The following is a 23,801-nucleotide window of genomic DNA, read 5'->3' as shown; positions in this document are numbered from 1 at the left end:
CTAAAAATATTCTTTTGAGTGGTAAAAAAAAATAAAGCACCATAATTATTTATTGTTCATTGTTAAACACTGTAATAAAGTACTGAAATGCACAAACAGTGGAATGAAATTTGAAGAATAGGTGTACAAATGACAATAAACTAAGCCCAGTCTATAAAGTGAGAGTTATCACAGTCAGGAAGGACAAGCAGGACAACTGACGTAGAACCAATGAGGACAGAAGCTCAGAGATAGGCCATTTAAAATCTTATGACTCTACAGAAGACTGGATTTTATTTAGTTATTTATTTCCTTTTTATTATGTATCTTAGGCTGCCTAACAGCCTGCTGTGTTTACATAATATTTATAAAGTGGGCTTCATACAATAGAAAATGACTTTGACTAAAAAGCACAACTCATAAATGGGTTTTGGAAACCTCATATATTGATTGCCGTAATGGTCACAAGTTAATGAACTCTGAAAATAACAGAAGCTCATTTTATACAAGTCACACCTGAAAGGTATCTATAGGTATGAAATCATATTGTCTGAAGAGCTTGACACAAAGCATTATACTTCCAAATTCCGTTCAACGAAACACAAATAAAGAAAGAAAAAAGACAACAAAATCAAAATGTCTTTTTATTTTAACAAGAAATATGAAAAACTGCAGCAGCGATCATGAATAAATTTGAAAAAAAATAGTTTGATGACCAAGTTCTACATGCATATGCTTACAACCTGCCCATTTTTGAACGGCACACTCTTTACTAAAACACTTGTTTTATGACTGTAACAAGATATTAAAGGCTACTTAGCAATAACTTAGGCATCTATCAGTTTTCTAAATAGATTTTCAAAGTTAGGATTTCTCTGAGCTGGTGCCTATTCCAGCAACACTAGGTGTTGATTACTACAGTAAACATATAGTTCATGAAGATATCCACACTTACTCAGACATTCTGTGTTTCCATTGGTTGAATGAACATTTTTAAGCAATAAAATAAAAATATGTTAAATAACTGTTTGCAAATTTTTTCTCTGAGCAGCTTGTTTCAGTTCAACTGATTTTTAACACTAAAAATGATTCACGTAATGATGTCATTTCCTGAAAGAACTGCTTTTGCTTTATCGAAATTTTTTTTTGATGTGTTTCCACCCTGTATCGCAAATTATCTACCCTTTCCATAACTTTTCCATATCATATTCATAAGAGTGGCAAAAAAATTAAATAAAAAATTTTAAAAAAATTAAATTAAAAAAGATTAAATAGACCACCACATATTCCCCGGCTACATGTTCCAACCTGAAAGCCATTGAAGAGAGAATGGTGCACAGGTGCAATAGAATACAAAATATTGTAGAAATAAACAGGATTGTCTACGGCAATACTTTGGTACCCTTTGTGCCGCAGGTGTAAGGTGTCGCCGATGGAATGTATATACTTATTATTCCTCAACTGATGGTTACCACAATAACATTAACTGCAATGAATGAAGATCTATAATTCTTTAGGTGCTTGTCAACTAACAAGTGTTTAATCCAAGACATTTGTGTTGGCACACCTGGAAGTAAGCATGATGCAGCCATATTCACCACATCAGACATACAGGTATGTAAAACAGTTTCAAGAACCCTAATTATTAAAAACACCTAGAAAAAACACATCAGCCTATTTTTTAATAACTTTACTTATTTTTTTATTTTTGAAAGTGACATTGCACATTATGAAAAACTGCATGTATTATGATTTTGACAGGCTGTTTAATTTGTTATAGGAGATGTAATTAAAATCCAGTCACATTACTCCAAGCTAATGCATAACTGCATATTTTTTCTGTTAAAAATCCTTCCACAACAGTAATTTTGAACATTTCAAGTATCAACAATCGATTTATCCATTGAAAAAAGAATTGAAAAAAGATTAATCAACATGTAAAACGTTAGTGATAAATAATATTTCCATTGTCTATATCAACAAACATTTCAAAGCTTTAAAGCATTATTCACAGACAATCTTTTCAATGGAAACCTGGTTACAGAGTAAATATAGAACTGTCTTTAACCTCTAAGTGAGATGTGGAAGAAAATCCATGTAGACATTGGGATCTGAACATAAGAACTTGGGTGCTGTGAGGCAGTAGCATTAACTTCTTTATCACTACTCCATCTTTCCTAAAGACCATACACTCCTCCATATCTGTCTTATTTGCATTATTATTCTAACACATTTCATAGTATCTGTCATGATATCAACAAAAAGGTATATCAGGCAAATTAATTTAATAAAATGTATATTTCTGTATGTCCTTGGAATATGGCAAGTCATATTCACTTTTGGACATACCTTAAATGAGTTAATGATATGTGAAAGGGTGTTTCAGATATACAGTAAAAGTACTATACAATCTCATTAACTAACTTTGTGTTAATTTTGCAATACTTGAAGAATTACCAAAATATCCTCCTTGTCATTTTTTGATATCACGATATGATTTTGTCTGTAAATGCCCATTATTTTAAATAAAAATTTTTGTTTATGCAAAAATGTCATAAAATTAAGTAATTTTGAGATGACAAAAAGAACAGGAGACTACTTTGGGACATCTTGAAGTGCAATTAAGATATCTTAATATGTTATTATAAGTTATCTGAAAAAGAACCAGAAGATACTTTAATCCATCAATTGTAAAGTCCACTTCATTCATGATAGAATTTTGGGAGCCAGTGGAAATGATATTATATCTTGAAATACAATTAAGAGTTATTTCCATTTCCAATATCCAAAATAAATTGTAAGATGACTGTACTTGATTTTTGAAATATTGGATAAGTTCCTATTTACTTTTTGATTAAAATATAGGATGTTCATAGTAACATGATAGGAACTTAAAATATACTGTATTTCAAGAAATCTTGAAATATATTTAGGATATCAAAATAGCATCCTGCTCATCCTTACCTATCATAAAATAGACAAGAAAACCAATTGCAAAGCTAGGTATTTTCACAGGAAGTGGTTTTGGGACATCATGAAAAGAGCAACACTGTCTAAGGTGTCTCAAAATGAATTGCATGGAGAAACTATAAGCTATTTCAGGCCATCTTAAAATGCATTTCATGGGTCTAAAAATCAGAAAAGCATTTTAAGGTATTTCAAATGCATTTTCACATACAATTAAGAGGTCAAAGTTAGAATTTAGTAGTAGCTCTTTGTTTAGGGTTATCTAATTTTTGTGATACCATGTGATAGTTCAGTCTTAAGCTTTTTATACAATAAGGATTTATTGATTGTCATGTTTCACAGGTATATTGCATGGTAATATCAGGCACATTGCTGCTTTAATAGTGGATGTAGAGATTAGGTTGTTCTGTTGTCCAGACATTTTTCAAAACTCATTCCAGGCCAACACAGAGAAATGCCATTTAAACAGTGTACAAAGAGCATCCAGAGAGACATAAAGGAGAGTGTTACTTTGTGTAGCACAAAAAAAGAAGAGCTTCATCATAGATTAAGTTTGTTCTAGACTAATATAAATCTTACAGGCTTAGAGAGCTGTTATAGTGAAGACTGGAATTGGGTAGCTTAACAGATGCTTTGGAAACTCTTATTTTGGAGCACTGTTTGTCTTTTTTCAAACTTCATGGGACTTTTTCTACCTGAAAATGTTACACATCATTAATCTGTAAAAACAGCAGCACCAGACTCATCTTAATGATTATAGATTTTTTGGTAAACATGAAATGCAATTAACATTTTTCCTTTCTTCTTTCTACTGCACAGTTATTATGATTTGTTTTTGTGGATATAAATACTTTCATGAGCCCCAAATCTGTTATGAGTATGCATCAGTGGTATTTTTATTTTTACGTTTTAGTTTCTTTACAAATGTTTTGAAATGGCTTTCCTAAAGTATTTAGATCTGCCAGGTCATTCTTTTTAAAGCAATTTAAAAGCCATCTGTTTAAGAAGGTGTTTATTTTAACTTAGACTAACATTCTTACTCTTTCCCTCAGCTCATTCAGGTTCTTATGATGTGACTTTCAGTTCTTGGACTTTCACATTTCTTCATTGTCTTCTAGCAATTTGCATTTTATTTATTTTTATTGTTTTCTTGTCATTACCCAGAATTTTGTGTTTCATGTGTTTATCTTTTACTTAGTGTTTAATACTTTGATACTAGTAACTGAATAACTGAAATAACTCACTAATATTTTTCAGATTAGCCTGTTATCCTTTTCTGGTACACATACTGAAATAATATAAATGATTATAAGTGATATTTTTTCTGTCATTATTGTTTAGTTATGTTCAAGAGAGAGAGACAGCAATTCACTTTTTGGTAGCAACATGCAATAACTTCAGTAAAGGCAGCTAGAATGAATTTTTTGAAGTGAAAGGAATATCCAAATGCAGTTAAGTGCATGCCGGAGGAGAAAGACAGCAAGTCACTCCTGGGTACCAACATTAAAAGGTATTGCTTGTAGCGATAATAGAGCATCTTTTGTATTAAAAAAACAAACAAACATACATATATCTGTGGAGTGAGGATATAGAAATTTCCCTGCCTCAGAAAGATGTTGCTTAATAAATTGTGAAATTACTGCAGCAGTTTTGGATGTTATAACTGTTGATGTTGAGGACCTACTTAAATCTGGATTTAATATATTATTAAAATCTCAAGCTATTATAAGGTTATGAGAACTAATGCAAGTACATAAAGAATGAATTTTCTATCATCCATTTTGGTGTATATACTATATATTAGCCAGAATTATTGTAGATTCATATGGATTCCACACCATCAGTGGCTACAAATAGACTTGGTTTGTGAATTACAATTGTGGTGGAAATTGGTTTAATCCACTACTGGACAGGGATACCCCAGATTGTACTCTGCCAATTGAGGTGCTAATTTTTAATTATATGTGTAATATACTTTATTCTAATGAAACACTATTTCAAAAACAATTGGATCAAAAGAGCATTAAAGAAAAAACAAGACCTCTAAAAATTTACTGACATCTAAGTCAAAAATCAGTGAAATCATGCCCTGTCACAGTTTGATTAAGAGGAGACAGATGCAAAGCTAGCTAGCTAGCAAAACTCCTCCACCGTGAAGGGCTCCAGGCTGACATTCAACAGAGCGTTCAGCTCAGTCCTCAGCAAGTTTGCTGGCAAGTACAGGAGTGAGTCTTCAACACTTTCATGTCACAAAGCAAAACTAAGGTGTTCTTAATTGCCTTCATTTGAAATTCTAACACACAATAATAATTCATTACATTTATATAGCACTTTTCTCAGTACTCAAAGCGCTATCCACACAGGGAGGAACCGGGAAGCGAACCCACAATCTTCCACAGTCTCCTTACTGCAAGGCAGCAGCACTACCACTGCGCCACCTGTGACAATCTGAGTGTCACCTGACATTGACATCAATAGGCTATGCAACACCATGAGAGCAGGTCACAGAATATCATATGCAGAATGCTCATGATTTGGGATGAATATGAAGGTAATGAAAGAAATTACCCTAAGATTGCAGAAAGGTTTGTATGATTTACGCCCAATGAAAGATTGGAGGGGAGGGTCTCAGTAATTGCTATGAGTTAAACAAGAGAAAAAAATTAAATTAAATGGAAAGTAGCACAGAGAATAAGAACTGGCAAAACTGAGAATAAAATAAATGTATTTGGATGTGAAATATATGCTCACCACTACATCAAACAGGTGGAAGAAATGATGACCACCACCAATGAAAGAATAACTGCTTTAGAAAGCGAATATAAAATGTTCCATAATTAATTTGTGAAATTCTGAATACATATCAGGAAAAAATGTTAAAATAGTAGCACTACCAGAAACAGAATCTGGTAAAATATTTTACTAAAATCCTAGGTGATGCATATTGTCTTTCTGGAAACAGCTTACTGCAATATTTTTGCTTCTTCACATTAGAAAGAATGAGATTTTGTTTGAAAACTGTCAAATCCATATTCACACCCACCTGAAAGTGAGTTGCATTTCACAGTATCAAGCAATGTCTGCACAAAGCACACAACAGATACACAGCCTTTTATTTTCTGCCAAGTTCAAAGTAATTAATGGTTATAACATCATATATAACACTCCAGAGAAAAATGAAGAAGGATTAAAAATAATAACCTCCACAATTTTTAAAACATGAGTAAAGTCCCGTTAAGGATTGTAATTGAGATTGCAAATGTGCTGTCAGTAACAGACACTGTCCTCCAATGAGGGGAAAGCAAGAAAGAATGTGAGAGTTTTCCTAACACTTGTAAGTCTGTGATATTTATTGTGATTAATACAAACATGTTTCCCTTTTTCTTGTTTTTCATCATATTTGAGAAAATAGATACTATTTTGCCCCACAGTGGATAAAGCAATTTTTGTTATTTAACTGGTAATAGTAGGCCTATATAGTAATAACCAATAGTATTGGAATATATAAAGAGTATGTATTATATTATATATTTTAGAATTACATTTTATTGCAGATAATAAATAGAAAGAAAGAAAGAAAGAAAGAAAGAAAGAAAGAAAGAAAGAAAGAAAGAAAGAAAGAAAGAAAGAAAGAAAGAAAGAAAGAAAGAAAGAAAAACACTCCCAGCTGTCACCACACCACCCCTACCCTGTAAGAAACAATATTATTCAGAGAAAGAATAAATTTGTACATGGAGCCTATGAGACAAGTCAAAGAGGGCAGCAGTCCATATACAAACCAAACAATTAGAGGGAAACAAGCAGTATGAGTTCCTGATACCACCAACCACTAGATCTCCAATTACAAGCAAGAATGGTTGACAAAAGATATTTCTTTATGTTCTGGCCAAAAGATCGGTTAATCCTTAAAGCTAAGAGCTCACAAAGAATCATATTATAGAAAGAAGATTTCTAAAATTTGCTGGAGGAAGAAAGAAGGGCTTTCCAAAGAGACATCAGTGGCAGACTGGAAGAGGTGATTCTCAAGAAAAACTGTCTATTTTGAATTGAATTAAGAGAGGAAGTTGAACTGGACAGAAAGAGAACTGTAGAGAAACAAAGAGGCAAAACCCAGCTTGGTATGACAAAACATGTGGAGGAAAGTTCTATGAAGGGAGCAGAAGTGATAAAGGGTGTCAGTGGATAAACCCATAGCAAAGCATTTTACGAGCAGTAAGATGTAAGTGAAGAGAAAATATGAACTGAGTATGGATCTTCTGGCATTAGGTTAAGGGAAAGGAACATTCTCTTTTTCACTTATATGTTGTAAATTACAAATAACTAGAAACACTCAAATAAGGTTGATCTAAGACTTCGCAGTTTAAAACCATATTCTGTGTTTATTTGTTAACATGTGTAATACAGTATGTAAGAATTTTTTACAGCATAACAAATACATTCAAATATTTTGTGTTCATTTATTTTCCTTTGACACACGCAGTTGTTGGCACTGCTGCTTAAAAGCTGAAGCTCTAGGGATTCTTGATGTCAGGCAGGTCACTGTCCATAAGGAGTTTTTAAGTTCTTCCATCATTTCTGCAGGTTTTTTTTACACATACAAAAAACAGGTTAGATTGAGTGGTAACTCAAAAATTGTCCCAGAGTTTGTCCTTTGATGAAATGTAGTACTAGGGTGTTGTACCGTGTTAGCCATTATGAATGTAGAGAAAAGCCAAGCAAAATGACACCTTTTATTGGCTAACTAAAAAGATTACAATATGCAAGCTTTCGAGGCAACTCAGGCCCCTTCTTCAGGCAAGATGTAATCCAGAATGAAAAAAAGGAAAAAGACAGGTCAAGACTGGGCTGAACTTACCATATCTGAAAAATATTTGTACAAACCCCAATGCTGTTAGACACACTGTTAATTCTCCATGAAAATGTGTGTAAACACACAATATTTTGGACATTTGAAATTGTGTTGAAAAGTTTGAGGAAGGTTTGTAATCATCTCTTAAAATTCCTCTTTATTTAATATGACATCATTAAGGTGACAACATCCATCAACTGCAGTTGTTATGTTTAAAAATTTTCCAAACTAAAGTTGCATAGTGTACAGCCAGCTTAACTTGTTAAACTATTTAAGCCAGCAACATAAAAGTGGTTGCAACCAAAGAAATATGAACAATATGTTTTTTGACAAAAACTGTCCATAGAAATTGTACACTTCCTTTACACTTCCCAATTTACCAATGGAAATAGAATAGAAATAGTGTGCATATACTGTAGAATTTTAACAGTGTGCAATAGAAATAATACTTTATATGCTCTTTGGTCATGTCTCTGTTCAGTCACATTGTGAAAACACCTTGCTATCACTATGTAGCCAGAAATTCATGCAATATTGAATTCACAAACTGAAGTTTAACAGGAGCTGGCAGATCAACAGATGGAAATCAAACTGAGGGATTTTACAATGTCTTTTATTTTTATTATGTTACCATTTTGCATGTTTTTTTGTTGTTAGTGTGATGGCAGGAGTGGGTCCGGTGTCATTGTGGTGTCCCTATTTAAGTTTGTGCCAAAGTAGTGTTGTCCAACATTGTGGATACTTTGTAAATCATTTTGGTGTGTATGTTACAATTCCAAATGTTTTATTTCCAAAGAAATGCCTCCACAGCCAAGAGTATTCAGATTAGTTTTTCTTCCTGACATTTGCTGTTTTCTTGCATAAACTATGTTATGAACCAGGGTTCCCCAACTCCGGTCCTGGAGGGCCCCAGTGGCTGTAGGTTTTCATTCTAACCCTTTTCTTAATTAGTGCACTGTTTATGCTGCTAATTAACTTCATCCATCCATCCATTTTCCAACCCGCTGAATCCGAACACAGGGTCACGGGGGTCTGCTGGAGCCAATCCCAGCCAACACAGGGCACAAGGCAGGAACCAATCCCGGGCAGGGTGCCAACCCACCGCAGGACACACACAAACACACCAAGCACACACTAGGGCCAATTTAGAATCGTCAATCCACCTAACCTGCATGTCTTTGGACTGTGGGAGGAAACCGGAGCGCCCGGAGGAAACCCACACAGACACGGGGAGAACATGCAAACTCCACGCAGGGAGGACCTGGGAAGCGAACCCAGGTCTCCTAACTGCGAGGCAGCAGCGCTACCACTGCGCCACCGTGCCGCCCCTAATTAACTTCTTTTGAATTAATTTCAATCGACTTGTTTTTTAAGATTTGTTACCCTGAATTTCTTCATCGTTCCCCTGAATTGCATCATTTCTTTCCTTAAATGGCACCCAAACAGAAATGAAATGTGAAGCAAGTGAGCCAAAAGAAGACCAACTAAGTCAGGGCCTCAAACTCCAACCAGTTACTTAATTATGCTCTGATTCTTGTTGTTAATTAAGTGTGTTTGTTAATTCCATGGCTTGTTGCTGCTCTCATTGTGCAATAGCATACATTTCCGAAACTGCTGATTTTCTCTTTTCTAAGAGCACCATTAAAAGTTTTGGGGACCTGAACAGATCAGAATTCCTGAGGCCTTCAGCTTTCTTTATTTTCAGATATTTTATGATCGACAATGTTGCTCATGTTTTGTGGTCATGTTTTGGTTCATTTTGTATCTCATTATTGTTTCGCTGCTAATTAAGGAAAAAGAAACAATTAACGGGTCTGAGTCTTCAAGAGCAAGACAAATAAAATGAATTCAAAGAAGTTAATTAGGAGCAAAAACAAGTCACTAATTAAGTACAGGGTTAGAATGAAAACCTTCAGCCATTGTGCCCTCCAGGGCCAGAGTTGGGAACCCCTGTTATAAATAGTGTTCTAAACACTCTTTTGTGTTGATTAAAACAGGTCAAAATGATTTTATTTTAGTCCTTGAGTACCTCTGAATTATTTCAGTGTGATTATGTTTAAGCATACCTTCAGTACTCCAACATTTCATAAAGGTTAAATTTCCTCTTTTAAAATCTAATCTGGATTAATCATGTTATTAAATGGATGAGTAGGTATTTGAGCCATTCTCAAAAGATTCTGAAGTTTTATTACTGAATGGTTCATTTAAGCATTTTACCAAAACTAAAAGAAACTTCAACCAAATAGAATATCTTACATTCCGTTGAAAATATTTTTTTTACAAACAACAATAAATAAATATGTCAACCTCCTTTGTATAGTTCACTGCAAAAATGCTTATAAACATGTTTTAACAGATTTCTGTAAATAAAAAAAGCAACAGCAACAATAATTGAGTCGAATTATCAATCTCAATTGCATATAAAATGCTTTATTTCTTTTTCATATTGCTCAGGGTTGGCAGACATTGTTAGCATTCTTTAAACTACTGAGAAAAAAACACTGGATATTGCACCTCTATGATACAATTACTTTGATCTCAACAATTCTAAGGACCCAAAGCTTCTTGAACTTTTTGGGAAATTTTAGGCAAAATTTAGTTACTTTTAATTAATTTTGTTGTTGGAGCACTCTATAGTATGAGTATGGTTTTTTAGTAATGTCTTTTCATTTCAATTTATTCATATTATCTTGAAATCTATTTTATCAGCTCCATCCTTCTGACTTTTCAATTACTAAACTATTAAGAAGATAAAGTTGTTTAGTGAAGCAGTTTTGTTTGCTGCGTATTGAAAGTTGCCATTTTAGCTGACAGATGAATAATTCTCAATATGTATGTGCAAATACTTATTGTTTTGGATTGCCCATAAGTATATTACATTACTGATCTGTCACTTACTGTAGAAGTGTGATGAATGTAAATATGAGGAATTGATAATATGTAAACATGTAATTGTATGATTTTTATAAGATTAACATAGTGTGACAAATGTAGAGGGCGTAGCAGTTACTCAACCCGATACAGACAGACGCAGGGAACACACTGATAAAAACACAAATGTTTTTATTTTCTTTCTTCACCTGTGCGCAACGCCTTCCCCGTTACCCACAGGCACACACAGTCCCACTAAGCACAACAACACAATACACAATACTTTCTTCTTCTCTTTCTCTTTCTTGTTTCTCGTTTCTCCTCCACTCCTCCCGGCAAGCTTTGTCTCCCTCCTCCTGACTCTGGCTCCCTGAGTAGTGTCTGCTGGCTTCTTTTATATGTTACCTGGAAGTGCTCCAGGTGCTTGATGACCTACTTCCGGCAGAACTTCTCGGTGTGATAAAAGAATTGCCCATGCAGTCTCAGGAGCAGCTTTAGCACCCCCTGGTGGTGCCCACAGATCCCAACAAGGTTGCTCCAAACTCCAACTCCCATGAAGCCCTGCGGGAGTCCTAGGCACCACTGCAACCCAGGGCAACTGCCATATAGCATTCCAGGGGAGGTAACTCTCTGACCACACTTGCTCCCCTGGGCCTTCCAGCTTTTAGGCGTCCCAGTCAGGCAAAGACCCCGGCCATCCACAACAATAGTTATTATTGATAGTATGGTATGGTTAATCTAGTAATTACTATTGTATGATTATTATATGATTGTGTAAATAGTGTATTGTATACAGAAGAATCCCAAACTATACTACCTTCAAATTATGTAGTGCCAACCCTTTCTCTTCCATTTATTTGGCTCATTCTTTGGCTCATTTGGACCTATTATATCATAGCAGCCCAAGTCCATAATCAATCAGTATACTCCTTAATTAGTACTAAGTGACAACTTTTGAACCAAAACTTCCAGTCATTTTTTGTTTCAAATTAAATATACTTATCTACAGTCTGCGAGCTATCCAACAATATCATGTTGATATACTGAATTAGAAAGTACTCAAGATAGCTTTCCATTAAATAACCTGAGCCAGAAGCATGAATGACACTCAATGACATCTTACAAAAGACACCATAAGATAATGTGCATGGATATGTAGATATGATTTTTGTAGAATCATTTACTGAAAAACATTAAAAATGGGTACTGTATCTGCAATGTGTTTAGAAGGAAATGTACAGGTTGAAGAATTTTAGGTTTTAAATGTAGTTACTGTCTAAAATCGGTTTGGTTATGAAATGTAGCTACTGTCTGAAATCTATTTTCCATTAACATTGGAGACACACTGGTTAGAATTAATTGGTACAGGGACTTGCCTTAACTCCATTACCTAGTGTCCCATATCCACCAGACCCCATATTGTTCACAGACAACCCTTGTATTTGATTGCATATAGTATTTCATTGCTTTATCACTTGTGCTATGTTGCTTGCAATGAAGAATATTGGGGTCAGCCTAAGTAGAATTTTATCATTCCAGTCACTGTCTCAAGGTTCTGATAACTATTTACTTTAACTAACACGATGTGCTCATGAGAACTTGGATTCTTTGACAGTCACTGGCACCACTTTTCGTTTTTTTAAGCTGACTTTTCAAGTGTCCACGCTGTTGTTTCTGTTTCAGAGTTTCTTTATAATCAGGCTTTGCAAACCTTTCTCATTTACTCTTCTTTTGGACTGTCTTCTGACAAACTTTTCATCTATCTATATGTCCTCTCTTTATAAATATCATCTAACATTGTTGTGATTTTAATTTCTCATGATCCTCTCACCAGGAGTCTTCCCTCGATCCCTTACTTCATTAGTCCATTCCCACTTAGAATATTTCCAATCCATATTTTCTTGTACTTCATGAATGATAGGAGTCTATCTTCTTCTCCTACCTGATGTAGGACTTGTTCATTGTTTTTCCTTTCTATCTAACATCACTCTTCACCAGATGCTTATTTTGAAAAAAAGCTTCCAGTCTTTCATGGCTTCTTTTTGCACTGTCCACAATTCACCAATGCATCACCACACTCCAGACATAACTCTTTATTATTATCTTCTTCATGTTTTTATCAATGTTTTAGTTCAGGGGACCCCAACTCTGGTCCTGGAAGGCCACAGTGGCTGGAGGTTTTCTTTTTAACCCTTTTCTTAATTAGTGACCTGTTTTTGCTGTTAATTAACTTCTTTTGAATTAATTTTAATTGACTTGCTCTTGAAGACTCAGGCCCTTTAATTGTTTCTTTTTCCTTAATTAGCAGCCAAACAATAACGAGATACAAAATGAGCCAAAACATGACCAGCAAACTGTGTCATACAATATCTGAAAATTAAGAAAGATGAAGGTCTCAGGATTGTTGATCTGCTCAGGTCCCCAAAACATTTTAACAGTGACAGAAAATCAGAAATTTCAGAAATGTATGCTATTGCACAATAAGAGAAGCAGCAAGCCATTGAATTAAGAATAGTTTAATTAACAACAAGAATCGGCACTTAATTAAGTAACTGGTTGGAGCGAAATTGGTTGGAGTTTGAGGCCCTGACTTAGTTGGTCTTCTTTTGGTTCACTTACTTCACATTTAATTTTTGTTTGGGTGCCATTTAAGGAAAGAAATGAATCAATTCAGAGGAACAATGAAGAAATTCAGGCGAACAAATCTTAAAAAACAATTAAAATGAAAGGAAAAGGAGAAAATTATCAGCAAAAAGTAGACACCAATTAAGAAAAGGGTTAGAAAGAAAACCTGCAGCCACTGCAGCCCTCCAGGACCGGAGTTGGAGACCACTGTTTTATTACGTAGCTCTTTTATTCTTTCATGAATGCTTCTTTGGCAATTTTATTTATGTTGATAATTCCTTTAGAACAACACTTATCTAAGGTGATAAGCCAATTTAAGTCATGGCACTCTTCCACCTCTTCTAGGTTTTCACTTTCAATGCTGATATTTAGTCTCCTTGATTCTCTTTCTGACATACTAATCTTTTAAGTCATTTTTGCATTTATTTTCATCTTTCAGTGCTTGATTTAGCTTTGTAACTAAAATTTTTAGTCCATTCTCAATACTTTTGAAAGAATTACTTTATTTTCTTCACATCTGCATGATTTCAGTATTTGTCCCTCAATCAAAACACTGTGCAAGGTCTTCCCACTCTTATTATTTTCTGTCTATGCATTGAATATTGCACCCCTGCTTCTATACCTCTTCAAACTACTGCATCATTTAATTCTTCATTGTCTGGTCTTACTGTTGCACCTATTTACAAAGCAGCCAGTTATTTCTGGTTTATTCCAGTTCATGCTATCAAATGCTTTCTCAAAATTCATTAAAAAATAAATACTTATCTGTGAAATAAGCTTGTAATTTAACTATTCATTCTTATTATTGCATTCTTAAGGGTTGTCCATGTATCTCAGTCCTGAGCTTTACTTTCTAGTTGGTTACAAGTGAGCCCCATCTTCATTTTTTCTGCCTCAAGGTTGATTTTTGGTGGTCTTCTCTTTCTTTTTCCATTTATCTCTAATGACTTTTCATAATTTTAAACATAGACCAACATGTGGTTTGTTCTCTGCCAGAGGTCCTTGTTGCTAATGATTCTAGGCCATACCTGAAGAATCTGAAGTACATACAGTAAGTGTTGATAAGTACCTGTAGTTTCTTAATGGTCATAACTGACATCATATTGGTGTCAATGATATGGTGTGAATGGCAGCTTGACATTGGCTTTTAGTGTCAGATTCCTAGCAGTACAAATGTCTTTCTGTTACTATGTTGTTCTTGCTTTGCCAATTGTGGCGCTTACCCCTGTATCCAATATTGATAGTCCTGGTTGTAAGAAGTTTAGTCAGTCTTGTAACTTCTGAAGTTTTTTAGCTTTAACTACCATGTAAACCCAAAACCGAAGTTTATCATTCTGTGAGACCCTATTTTCCCTTTCAGGATTACCTGATACTGTAGTTCAGTACTTCTCACTCTCTATTACATCTGTAATCTCATGCAATTAGATAGCGTACCAGAACAAATGGGATAGAAAGTTTCTGTTTTATTCATACATAGATTAACTTGACATTTCTATTTGTGCCCAAAAAAAAGAGAGTAAAATGAGTGTTGGTAAAATAATCCAACCCGATAATAAGTAGTTCATTTTGTATCCAATATACTTAACCAGGTTGATCTCTGTCTTAAGGGTCTCCATCCCATGATTGGAATAGCTTTCTCCATTAATGGAGCAGCTGAGGGACAAGAGGGAGATTGCCTCTTCTCAGGATGGAAAATGTAAGAAAGAGAAAGAGACAGAGTTTCTTTGTTAGCCTAAATTTCTGCCAGTCCTACATCTTTGATGTACCTCCTCAACCAATGGGATGTCATAGTGCAGAGCTGACTCCCATGGTTCAGTCCCCATTCCAGCCCATGCATTGTTCTTGCATGTAAACATCATAATAAACTGTCTTTTCAAACCTTCTTTTTTTTAAAGAGTCACAATTTTACTTGTCCTGTCCAATCTAGGCTTTCTTCCTTGGAGGATGGGCTCATAGAATGTAAAGTGTCCCTGTCTTTGATATCTGGTGCTCATACAAAAAAAAAAAAACAATCACTGTGACAGATCTGCACAGCCTCATACTCTTGGTGCTCTTGTTATCAATGATCACATTCCTATAACTCTGGGGACAGGAAATTACAATGGCTTAACTTTCAGAAGGTTGCTTCTTTTTTAAGTAGCTAATTTAAACTCATCCTTTAGTTAATTAATAGATGTTGCAATACTCAGAATAATGAAATATTTCACTGCAGCTACTCAGATGAGTCCACTACAAAGTGGGGGGCGGGGGTGAAGGGGCAGGTAATCATATACAGATTACAGTGATGGGCTTTTGGAGTCATCCTGCTTGCAAGGAAGCCTCCCAAAAGGGAACTAAAAATCATTCTTCCTGTGTCAGTGGCACAACGTTGTTGGTCAGTACACACTATAGTGTTTTTTATACTATTTTAGGCAGAGTATGACATATAAAATGTAGAAAAGAATAGAACTGAAAGCACATAAGAAAAGGGAAAGAAAAAAGCAGAAAATACAATAGTATAACTTTTAATATTATTTTAAGTTCATTAATTGTACTAAGTAGTCAATAGCCATTTTTCTTGCTCATGAATTGCAGGGATAAAAAAATGGCACAGTTCCTTATGGAAGTTAATAAAGCAAGGCTTAGCTTTCAAAAATCTTTCCTTATATAAAAAGCATTTTCCTAATAATAATAATAATTGTATTAATGTGTCAAATGTATTGTGCTTCAAAATGATATTATATCTCCTCCATTAAATGTTTAAAAGACAAATTCTTTTAAAATAACTAATAATGTATGTCATTCCAAAGATTTTATATGTGCATGCATAAAATAAATGATGTGTTGTTTCACTTTCCTTATCACAAAATATACAGCTGTTAAAATCTACCACAAATCTCTTTCTTAAACATTCTTTAAAAGGATACGGTATACCTCATGAGAATTTTGAGATGGATATCCTACGCTTTTGGTGTTTCTCTTCTTCGTTTTTCTAGATCATCCTTTTTCAAGATCCAAGGAAATACATTTCTGTTTGATGGAAATTGATATAGCCTATAAATGAAACATTCTGGTTTATGGTGGTTGGAAGATTGAGACTAATGAAGTCTTGTGCTTCAACTAAAGGCTTTGAAAGGCATGAAGTTAAATAAAAAGAGTTTAAGGTTCACTGATAAATTTCATGTAGAAACCTTTATATAACATTCAGTTCCCTATCTTAACCTATCACAGAGCATTTTTCTGTTATAATAATAATAATAATAATTCTTTACATTTATATAGCGTTTTTCTCACTACTCAAAGCACTCTCCACACATGGAGGACCTGGGAAGCAAACCCACAATCTCCTTACTGCAAAGCAGCAGCGCTACCACTGGGCCACCTGCATAGAAAACTTTTGATTTCTGGAATCCTATTCTCTTGCCCTTGTATCATAAATTAATTCAGATTTAATTATATTCTATTAAATCATTTATCATCAAACAAGATGCAGCAGTGTTTCAATACTTAACCCGAGGGAAAAACACTCTAGACAGCCATTAGTTGTACCCCTAACTACAAAGTGCTTCTTTTTCTCTGCATCTGCCAATTGCAAGTCCATTTTGTAATAATTACCAGCAGTCAGATTTTCAGTAATCTTTCTACACTGCCTCAATCCTCATACCTCAATAAATCCAGTCTCAGTTGGGTTGCTTATTTTGTGGCATCTGTATGTTTAGCCTATGTTTATAGCTTACATAACACCAAAATACATACACACTCCTGTAATTGTGAAATAAAAACAACCTTTTTTTTAGTCTTTAATGGGGTATGCCTGACGCAACCTGTCCTGTGTTGCCAGCTACTCAGCATATGCCTGAACAGACTGCTAAATAAAAGTTGCTGTATATACACTAGTAATCTATGTCATAATGATGGTTGAACATCCTCTATGTTCTACTTGTAACCATCCTATGTATCTAGAAATGTGCTATCTCTCCAAGTCATTTTCTATTATTTTCCAAATCATTTTGTAATAGTCACTATAGTCCTGTTTTGAAGGTTAGCTCAGTATAATGAAATGCTTAATATAAAACCAATCATTCTTGTTTTTTACATTATAATGTACAAACTTATTTAAAACTGGCTTACAATTGCTTTCATGCAGTCTTATAAAGTTGGAGCAGCTAAAGTGAACTTACCCAGGGTCACAATGTGAAACCAAAGTGTGGCTGAGTTTAATACCACAATTTGTGTGAGTGATGTTCTGTAATTAAGAGCACTTAAAGATACAGTACTTAATTAATTCTTGCTTTTCAACTGGAAAGATGTATTAATGCATGTTTAGTATTTCTAAAAATTTACACTAATGCTTAATTTTACAATTAACACTCATTTCAAGAAAACGGACATTTCTTTGTTTTAAGCGTTATAAAGGATTTCAGTCATGGGTAATTTCAGTACTGATTGGATGGCCTCCAATTGTCATTGAATTTTATCAGCAGCCATAAAATAATTAATGTTAGCAGACAGTTTATAATAGCTTTCATTTTGATAACGCACTGTAAATGGTTAAATGGATTTTTTTTTGGCTGGTTTTGTATTTTCTTATTGGCTGACACACCTTTTGCTTCTGTCACTTATGAGTAACCTTTGTATGGCTTCCTAAATATCCGTCTTATAGGAGTAACATGAAGTCTAAAGTGGTTTTCAGTTACTGTTCATAAGTGCTGGCTCAAGTACAACACAATGTTCACTCCGAATTACCGGACATACTGGTCCTATTGGCTCACAATCACTCCAACACCCAAGTGTGCCACATTCTTTAAATACAGTAAGTATTCAGGCTCACTGTTGTTTTTGTATAATTAAAAATCTTTAGAAACTGATCGGAATTCAGAGACTTTGTTTATACTGTTCTCATATTTTTAAGCTTTCCCTCTCTTAAATTTAATTTCTCTCTGAGCAACATGCTATTCTACCTTGTTCTTTAGGACAGCACCTTTGGTGTCTTATTAAAAACCTTTCTGGACGTGTCAAGCATGGCAAATAATTTTTCATAGCTTTACCTATCATTAACTTTGGCACATATGTTGAACTATGGATTATTTATCTGTCCTTGTACTGTCAGTTAACAGTATCAGCACATTCTGTTGGCATTACCATGTAGCTCTGTCCAGCATCCATCCATTATTCAGTCCAAAAACTCAAATCTAATTTCTCCTTAGTATCTCCAATTGATTACTTCCTTGAATTACCAGGCATTCTACACATGTGTTTGACTGATTCATTCTTCTAATTGTACAAGTTTTCCTTGAGGGGACAGTACTCCAGCATTACCTACAGTACAACTGTGATGTAGATAACATATCATAATATACAAAATAAAAAATATTTAATCTGAGCATCTCTCTCATGTATAAACCCTTTTGAAATACAGTGTACTTGTAATAGGAGTTTTTGTAGTGATACTCTAGTATAATACACAGCAGCTGTTTAGCATAGTTCAATCCTATATTGGTAATTAGTGAATTGTTATTTACAAACCTTCCTTTTTTCTAATTCACTGTTTTCTTTCTCAGTCTCTGGATTTTTGAAACTGGTACTAAACACAGCAGTAAGGAAACAGTGTTATGTTCTGCCTTTTACCCCTGTTGTCAGTAAGAACAAAAATGTGAGTGGACTTTAATAAAATGTTCATCAAGCTGACCAAAAAACCTATTCAGAACAGAATTTTCACCTCATAACTTATATTGACAGGCTCTGACTAGCTGACGCACAACCATTCTATCAGTCTCTCGACATAAGCATAAAACAGCAAAAAAAAGGTGTAGGGATTAGTTTTTTTTATTATCAACATTAGTTTCCATCCAAAGTTGTTAACCAGCTAATAATGTGTTTTCAGATTGTTACGTTTTCTTTATTCTCGGAAAGTGTATAGGGTGTTTTGCAATGGTATTGAAACTATGTGTAATCACCTGGCCATGGACTCTTTTATAGATATAAGAAAACAGATGTGATCATATGTTAAGTGGTCATATTATGTGCCATTATGTGTGGTGTTTGTGCTCTGGAATTGCTGTCCTATTGCTGGCACTGCAAACAACACACATATTAAAGCTAATCTGGGCATTAACAAAAGTAATTAGTGTCCTTCCTCTTCCTCTCTTCCTCTGGTCCTCTGTGCTGCTGGCATGCAGGCTTCGTGAGCTTTGATAATCCTGCCAGCGCTCAAGCGGCTATTCAGTCCATGAATGGCTTTCAGATCGGCATGAAGAGATTGAAGGTGCAACTCAAGAGACCAAAAGATGCAAACCGCCCCTATTAACAGTGCTGAGTTATTCCGCAAGCAAGACCAGATGATATAAGGTAAGATATCCTCCTTTCTAAGCTGTTTGGTAAAGTCCCTGATAATTGGACTCCAAAATCTTAAGTGGATGTCTTGCAAGAATGCCCCAAAACTCTCATACAACTAAGGTGAACTCTTTGAAATGTAATGTTTGTGAGAGCAGAAATCTAAAGTGTCTAATATTTATTTACCTAAAACTTCAGAAACATGATTGGTTTCTTAGATCTAGGAACTATAAAATATATTCACACTTTTTAATACTAAATATTTTATATCATTTTTCATTCTACCTGAACTTTTCTTGTATTTAATGAACTGGACTGTGCTAGAGCTGACCAAGTCAGAATTGCATTATAAAACATTTATTGGACCTCAAAATCAATTATTTCATCTGTTTTTTATAACAACAAACACTGATATTTGCAATCCTGGACAGGTGCCTTTACAAATACTTATTTTCTGTTTTTAAAAATTATTTGTCCTGGAAATTATTGTCCCAGTAGTCCCTAGTCATTTCAGAAAGTTTAGCAAATATCAAATGACCATGGTACATGATATGAAGTACTGAGGAACTCTAGGAAAGGCTCAGTTTACATGCTCACCTATGAATTCATTCCCTACACAATTAATGTTAAAAGTGTATCTTAGGTATTGACAATGATCCATGAAAAAGGTAAGATTAAGGGGACCAAGATGTTGGGCAGTTTGACAGATTGTGTTAGATGATTGTGTTGAGAGCTGAAGATACAGATGTCAACAAATATAACAAAATAATGGTAATTTCTTTTGCTGCATACTAGCAGGGGAGCTGGGATTAGAAAAGACAAAAAACTCATAATCTATTTGTTGTGAGATACATATGGTGTGATAAAGACAATGGGTTTAGAGGCCATATGAAAATATACTAACAATATGATGGATGACTTTGAAAGAGCATGTATACAGAGTACAGCCAACATGTAACATATGTTGCAACTCCCTAACACCATGATATGTTAGAACTAGTGGCCTATTGGAAGACAATAGAACAGACACAAAATATCACTGACTTCAGTATCAGTAAGTCAGGGAAATACCTTGAACAGTTCAATGGGATTCAGATGTCATTCATTGGTTTCTGGTTCCTTCATTTTTCATTGATTGCTTTATTGCTCTTACTGAGCCAGAAAGACTGGCTGTAAGAGTTTTTTAATGTCTTTGTGCAGCCGCTGTCAGCAGCATCCCAATGTGCTTCTGGGACAGATGACAGTTCAGGATCCATCCATCATGCCCTAAAAGCAGTACAACTCAGTTATGTGGAAAAGATAAAAGCATTAAACATATCCGATGACTCATTCTTATATCATTAGAAATCTTTCCCTATAGCTGAGGTGCCAATAAACTGTGGATTGCAAGTAACCCCAGGAAACACACACATGGGCAGGCAATCCATATTCTTGCTCCATTTTATAAAACAGAAGCGTTCATTATGGGTTGCCAGAAGAAAAGCAATTTCCTCCTCTCCATCTTAATGCTTTATTAAGCCTAAAATCCATAGACCCATTTACAGAAGAGTGAAAGCAACAGTAGTCTTTTTTTTCTCAGTCACTTTTTCACTTAATATCTAAAAAATCAATAGTGGAGATGCAGTTAAGTGTGCTGACCTTCATCGCAACTTACTCTGCAGCCTCAGATTTAGTGGAATATTTTCAAAGGCACAAGATTTTGTGAGAGGGTTATCATCTTGGAACTGTGCAGCATCTTGAAGTCCTTCACTTCAAATAGCTACAAATTTGCCACAGAGGTGTGCGTACAATCAACTAAGTCTGTGCTATCTTGTCAGAGATTAATGACGGACAGCCACAAAAGCAAGGGGAGTGGAATATGAGGCAGGCCAGTTGATGTCAGCAGCAGCATTGGTTCTCCATGCATCGAACACAAAATGTGGTGGATCTTTAAGTGTTGTTTTAAGCATTTTAAGCTAATGCAGCATTATCTCCTAGGAAACATAGATCAGTGAGGAGGCTTCATTGCCTAAAAAAAGTATATTTGGTATGTTACGTTCACTAAGGATGCTTTAAATTTAACCCAGTGTTTGCCAAAAGCTCTTTATAACATCTGGTGTTTTCTATGGTACTCCTTACAGGATAGCCAAGTTATTTATTTACACCCATTACTCCACAACAACTACACTGTACATCAAATGGTTTCTGTGCAGAGCTTGAGGTGAAGTGCGACATATTACTGAGCTTTTTTAAACCATAATAAAAAGCCCTAGCCTCAACTTTTATGTGCATTATCATGTTATTTTGATGCTGTTGCTTCTTTTAATCTTGCAAAACATTTTGTACCCATAACAGATTAACTAGTAAATGTATACTGGTCTGACATGCTTGACTTTACAGTAAGTATGTGCATGAATGTGGTTTTACATTCAGGACTGTGCCTGATATTGATAGGAGAGCCTATGGCTCTCAATAAATCTACAGTGGTCAAAGCAATCAAATTCAGAAAGCCTATGGATGCATATATAGTTTTTTATGTACAATCTAGCACTTTTCCGGTAACTCAGAATAATTTATTTATGTACTCATAACACCCTAGAAAGGCACATCAAACAAGATATGAAGGCCACGGAGCATTGTTATATAAAGATAACTTGGTCCAAACATCAGCATTCACATAGTCCCATTTTTATAAACCTCATTTAGAATGTAGTTCATTGCAAAAGGCTTAAAACATTGTGAATAAATTAGATTGCTTGACTTTGCCTACATGTGATGAACCAGTCTCAGAATTGCAACTGTAAAGAAGAACTTGTTTCAATTTATTTACACAACTTACTTAAATAAGGATACCAGAAGATTGTGCATCTCAGTCAAACAGAAATGAAAATGAACCAAAGTGTTTCATGTGTGTAAACGTCAAAGTGATTAACATGGGATAAAATACTAAAATATATTGATGACACAATGTTAATAAATCACACAGCTGTTATCATTAAAGGCTGATATTCTGCCCTATAATATTCCAGTTAACCTAGAAAGAAGAAGAAAAAATACCTATTATAATAAACTGCTTGCATAGATAAATTGACTATCAATATTGGCACTGTTTGGCAGCAAATAAATTACAGATTATATACAGTGACATTATTATTTACAATATATTACACTAAAAGATACTTAAGGACTGCTTTATCTGCACATTATAATGATTAAATAATTCTTCAACTCTGTAATTTATTAGCAATGGTCCAAAGCAGCCAACAATTTTACCTTGAGACTTAAACAGACTTTAAGTCTTTTTAGGTATGTCTTTAAATCATGTTATATTTAAAAAGTTTGAACAGTTAGTCATAGACCCTCTACAACCAACATTTAACAATAGGATATTAATTGTTGCATTTTCATATCACTTGAATTGGAATCTTCATTCTGTGAAAGGTATTGAGTCACCACAAGCCTATCTGGACTGTTTTGAATCACAGAAAGGAGACCAGGGTTCACATCCTTGGCTCTCCCTTTGTGGAGATTGCATGTTCTACCCATTTGGGTTTCTTCCCACAGTCCAAAGACATACAGGTCAGATGGATTGGCAATGCTAAATAGGCCCTATTGTGTGTGTGTGAGGGTGTGTGAGTGAGTGTGTTCACTCTATGATGGACTTGTGCCATGTCCAAGGATTGTTCCTGCCTTGCGTTCTATGATTGCTGCTCCCGCTCCCCCGTGGCTCTCCTTAGGATCAGCAGGTTTGGAAATTGGATAGATGGTTGGATATTGTAAAGTACTTTTAAAATGCTTATTAGTTGTCTACTAATGTTTGAAATTGCAAATCACTGTTACAAATAATTAAAGAAACAAAGATCTGATAAATGGCTTGTTCAAATAACTAAAAAAATGTAAAATGCTCCAACTTTCATATCAGTTGAATAACTCCCAGAATGCACCTGGATGTTATGCCATGCATACATTTTCTAATTTGTTCCATTTGCTTCACACACAGTGCCTCGGTTTTGACAGTGTTGGGTGGTTGTCCACATTTTTAAAAATTTGAACAAGAGGGTATATTTTTGTCACTAACAGGTCATACTCCTCAGCCTACCTATGCCAAGATACTGGAATGCTGGCACCATCTGATAGCTGAACCACAGTTCAAAATGAAGTAATGCAGTTTTCTGGCTTTCATAAATTTTACTAATATTTCTGCTCATCTTAATATTTT

General features: G+C 34.7%; 1 protein-coding gene across 19 annotated transcripts in view; it reads left to right on the top strand.

Annotated features, from left to right (window-relative positions):
* The window catches only part of celf4 (CUGBP, Elav-like family member 4), a 1,311,271-nt gene that overhangs the window by 1,202,704 nt on the left and 84,766 nt on the right, over nucleotides 1-23,801 (top strand). For all 19 annotated transcript variants that reach the window (XM_051930108.1, XM_051930103.1, XM_051930106.1 and 16 more), the window contains one exon: nucleotides 19,450-19,618. In XM_051930108.1, coding sequence (XP_051786068.1) covers nucleotides 19,450-19,577 — 128 coding nt within the window. In that variant the 3' untranslated portion in view covers nucleotides 19,578-19,618. The remainder of the gene's footprint in view (nucleotides 1-19,449; nucleotides 19,619-23,801) is intronic.

Source organism: Erpetoichthys calabaricus, chromosome 7, assembly GCF_900747795.2.
Source record: "Erpetoichthys calabaricus chromosome 7, fErpCal1.3, whole genome shotgun sequence".
NCBI classification, from domain to species: Eukaryota; Metazoa; Chordata; class Cladistia; order Polypteriformes; family Polypteridae; genus Erpetoichthys; species Erpetoichthys calabaricus.
This window is presented reverse-complemented; position numbering and strand designations above follow the sequence as displayed.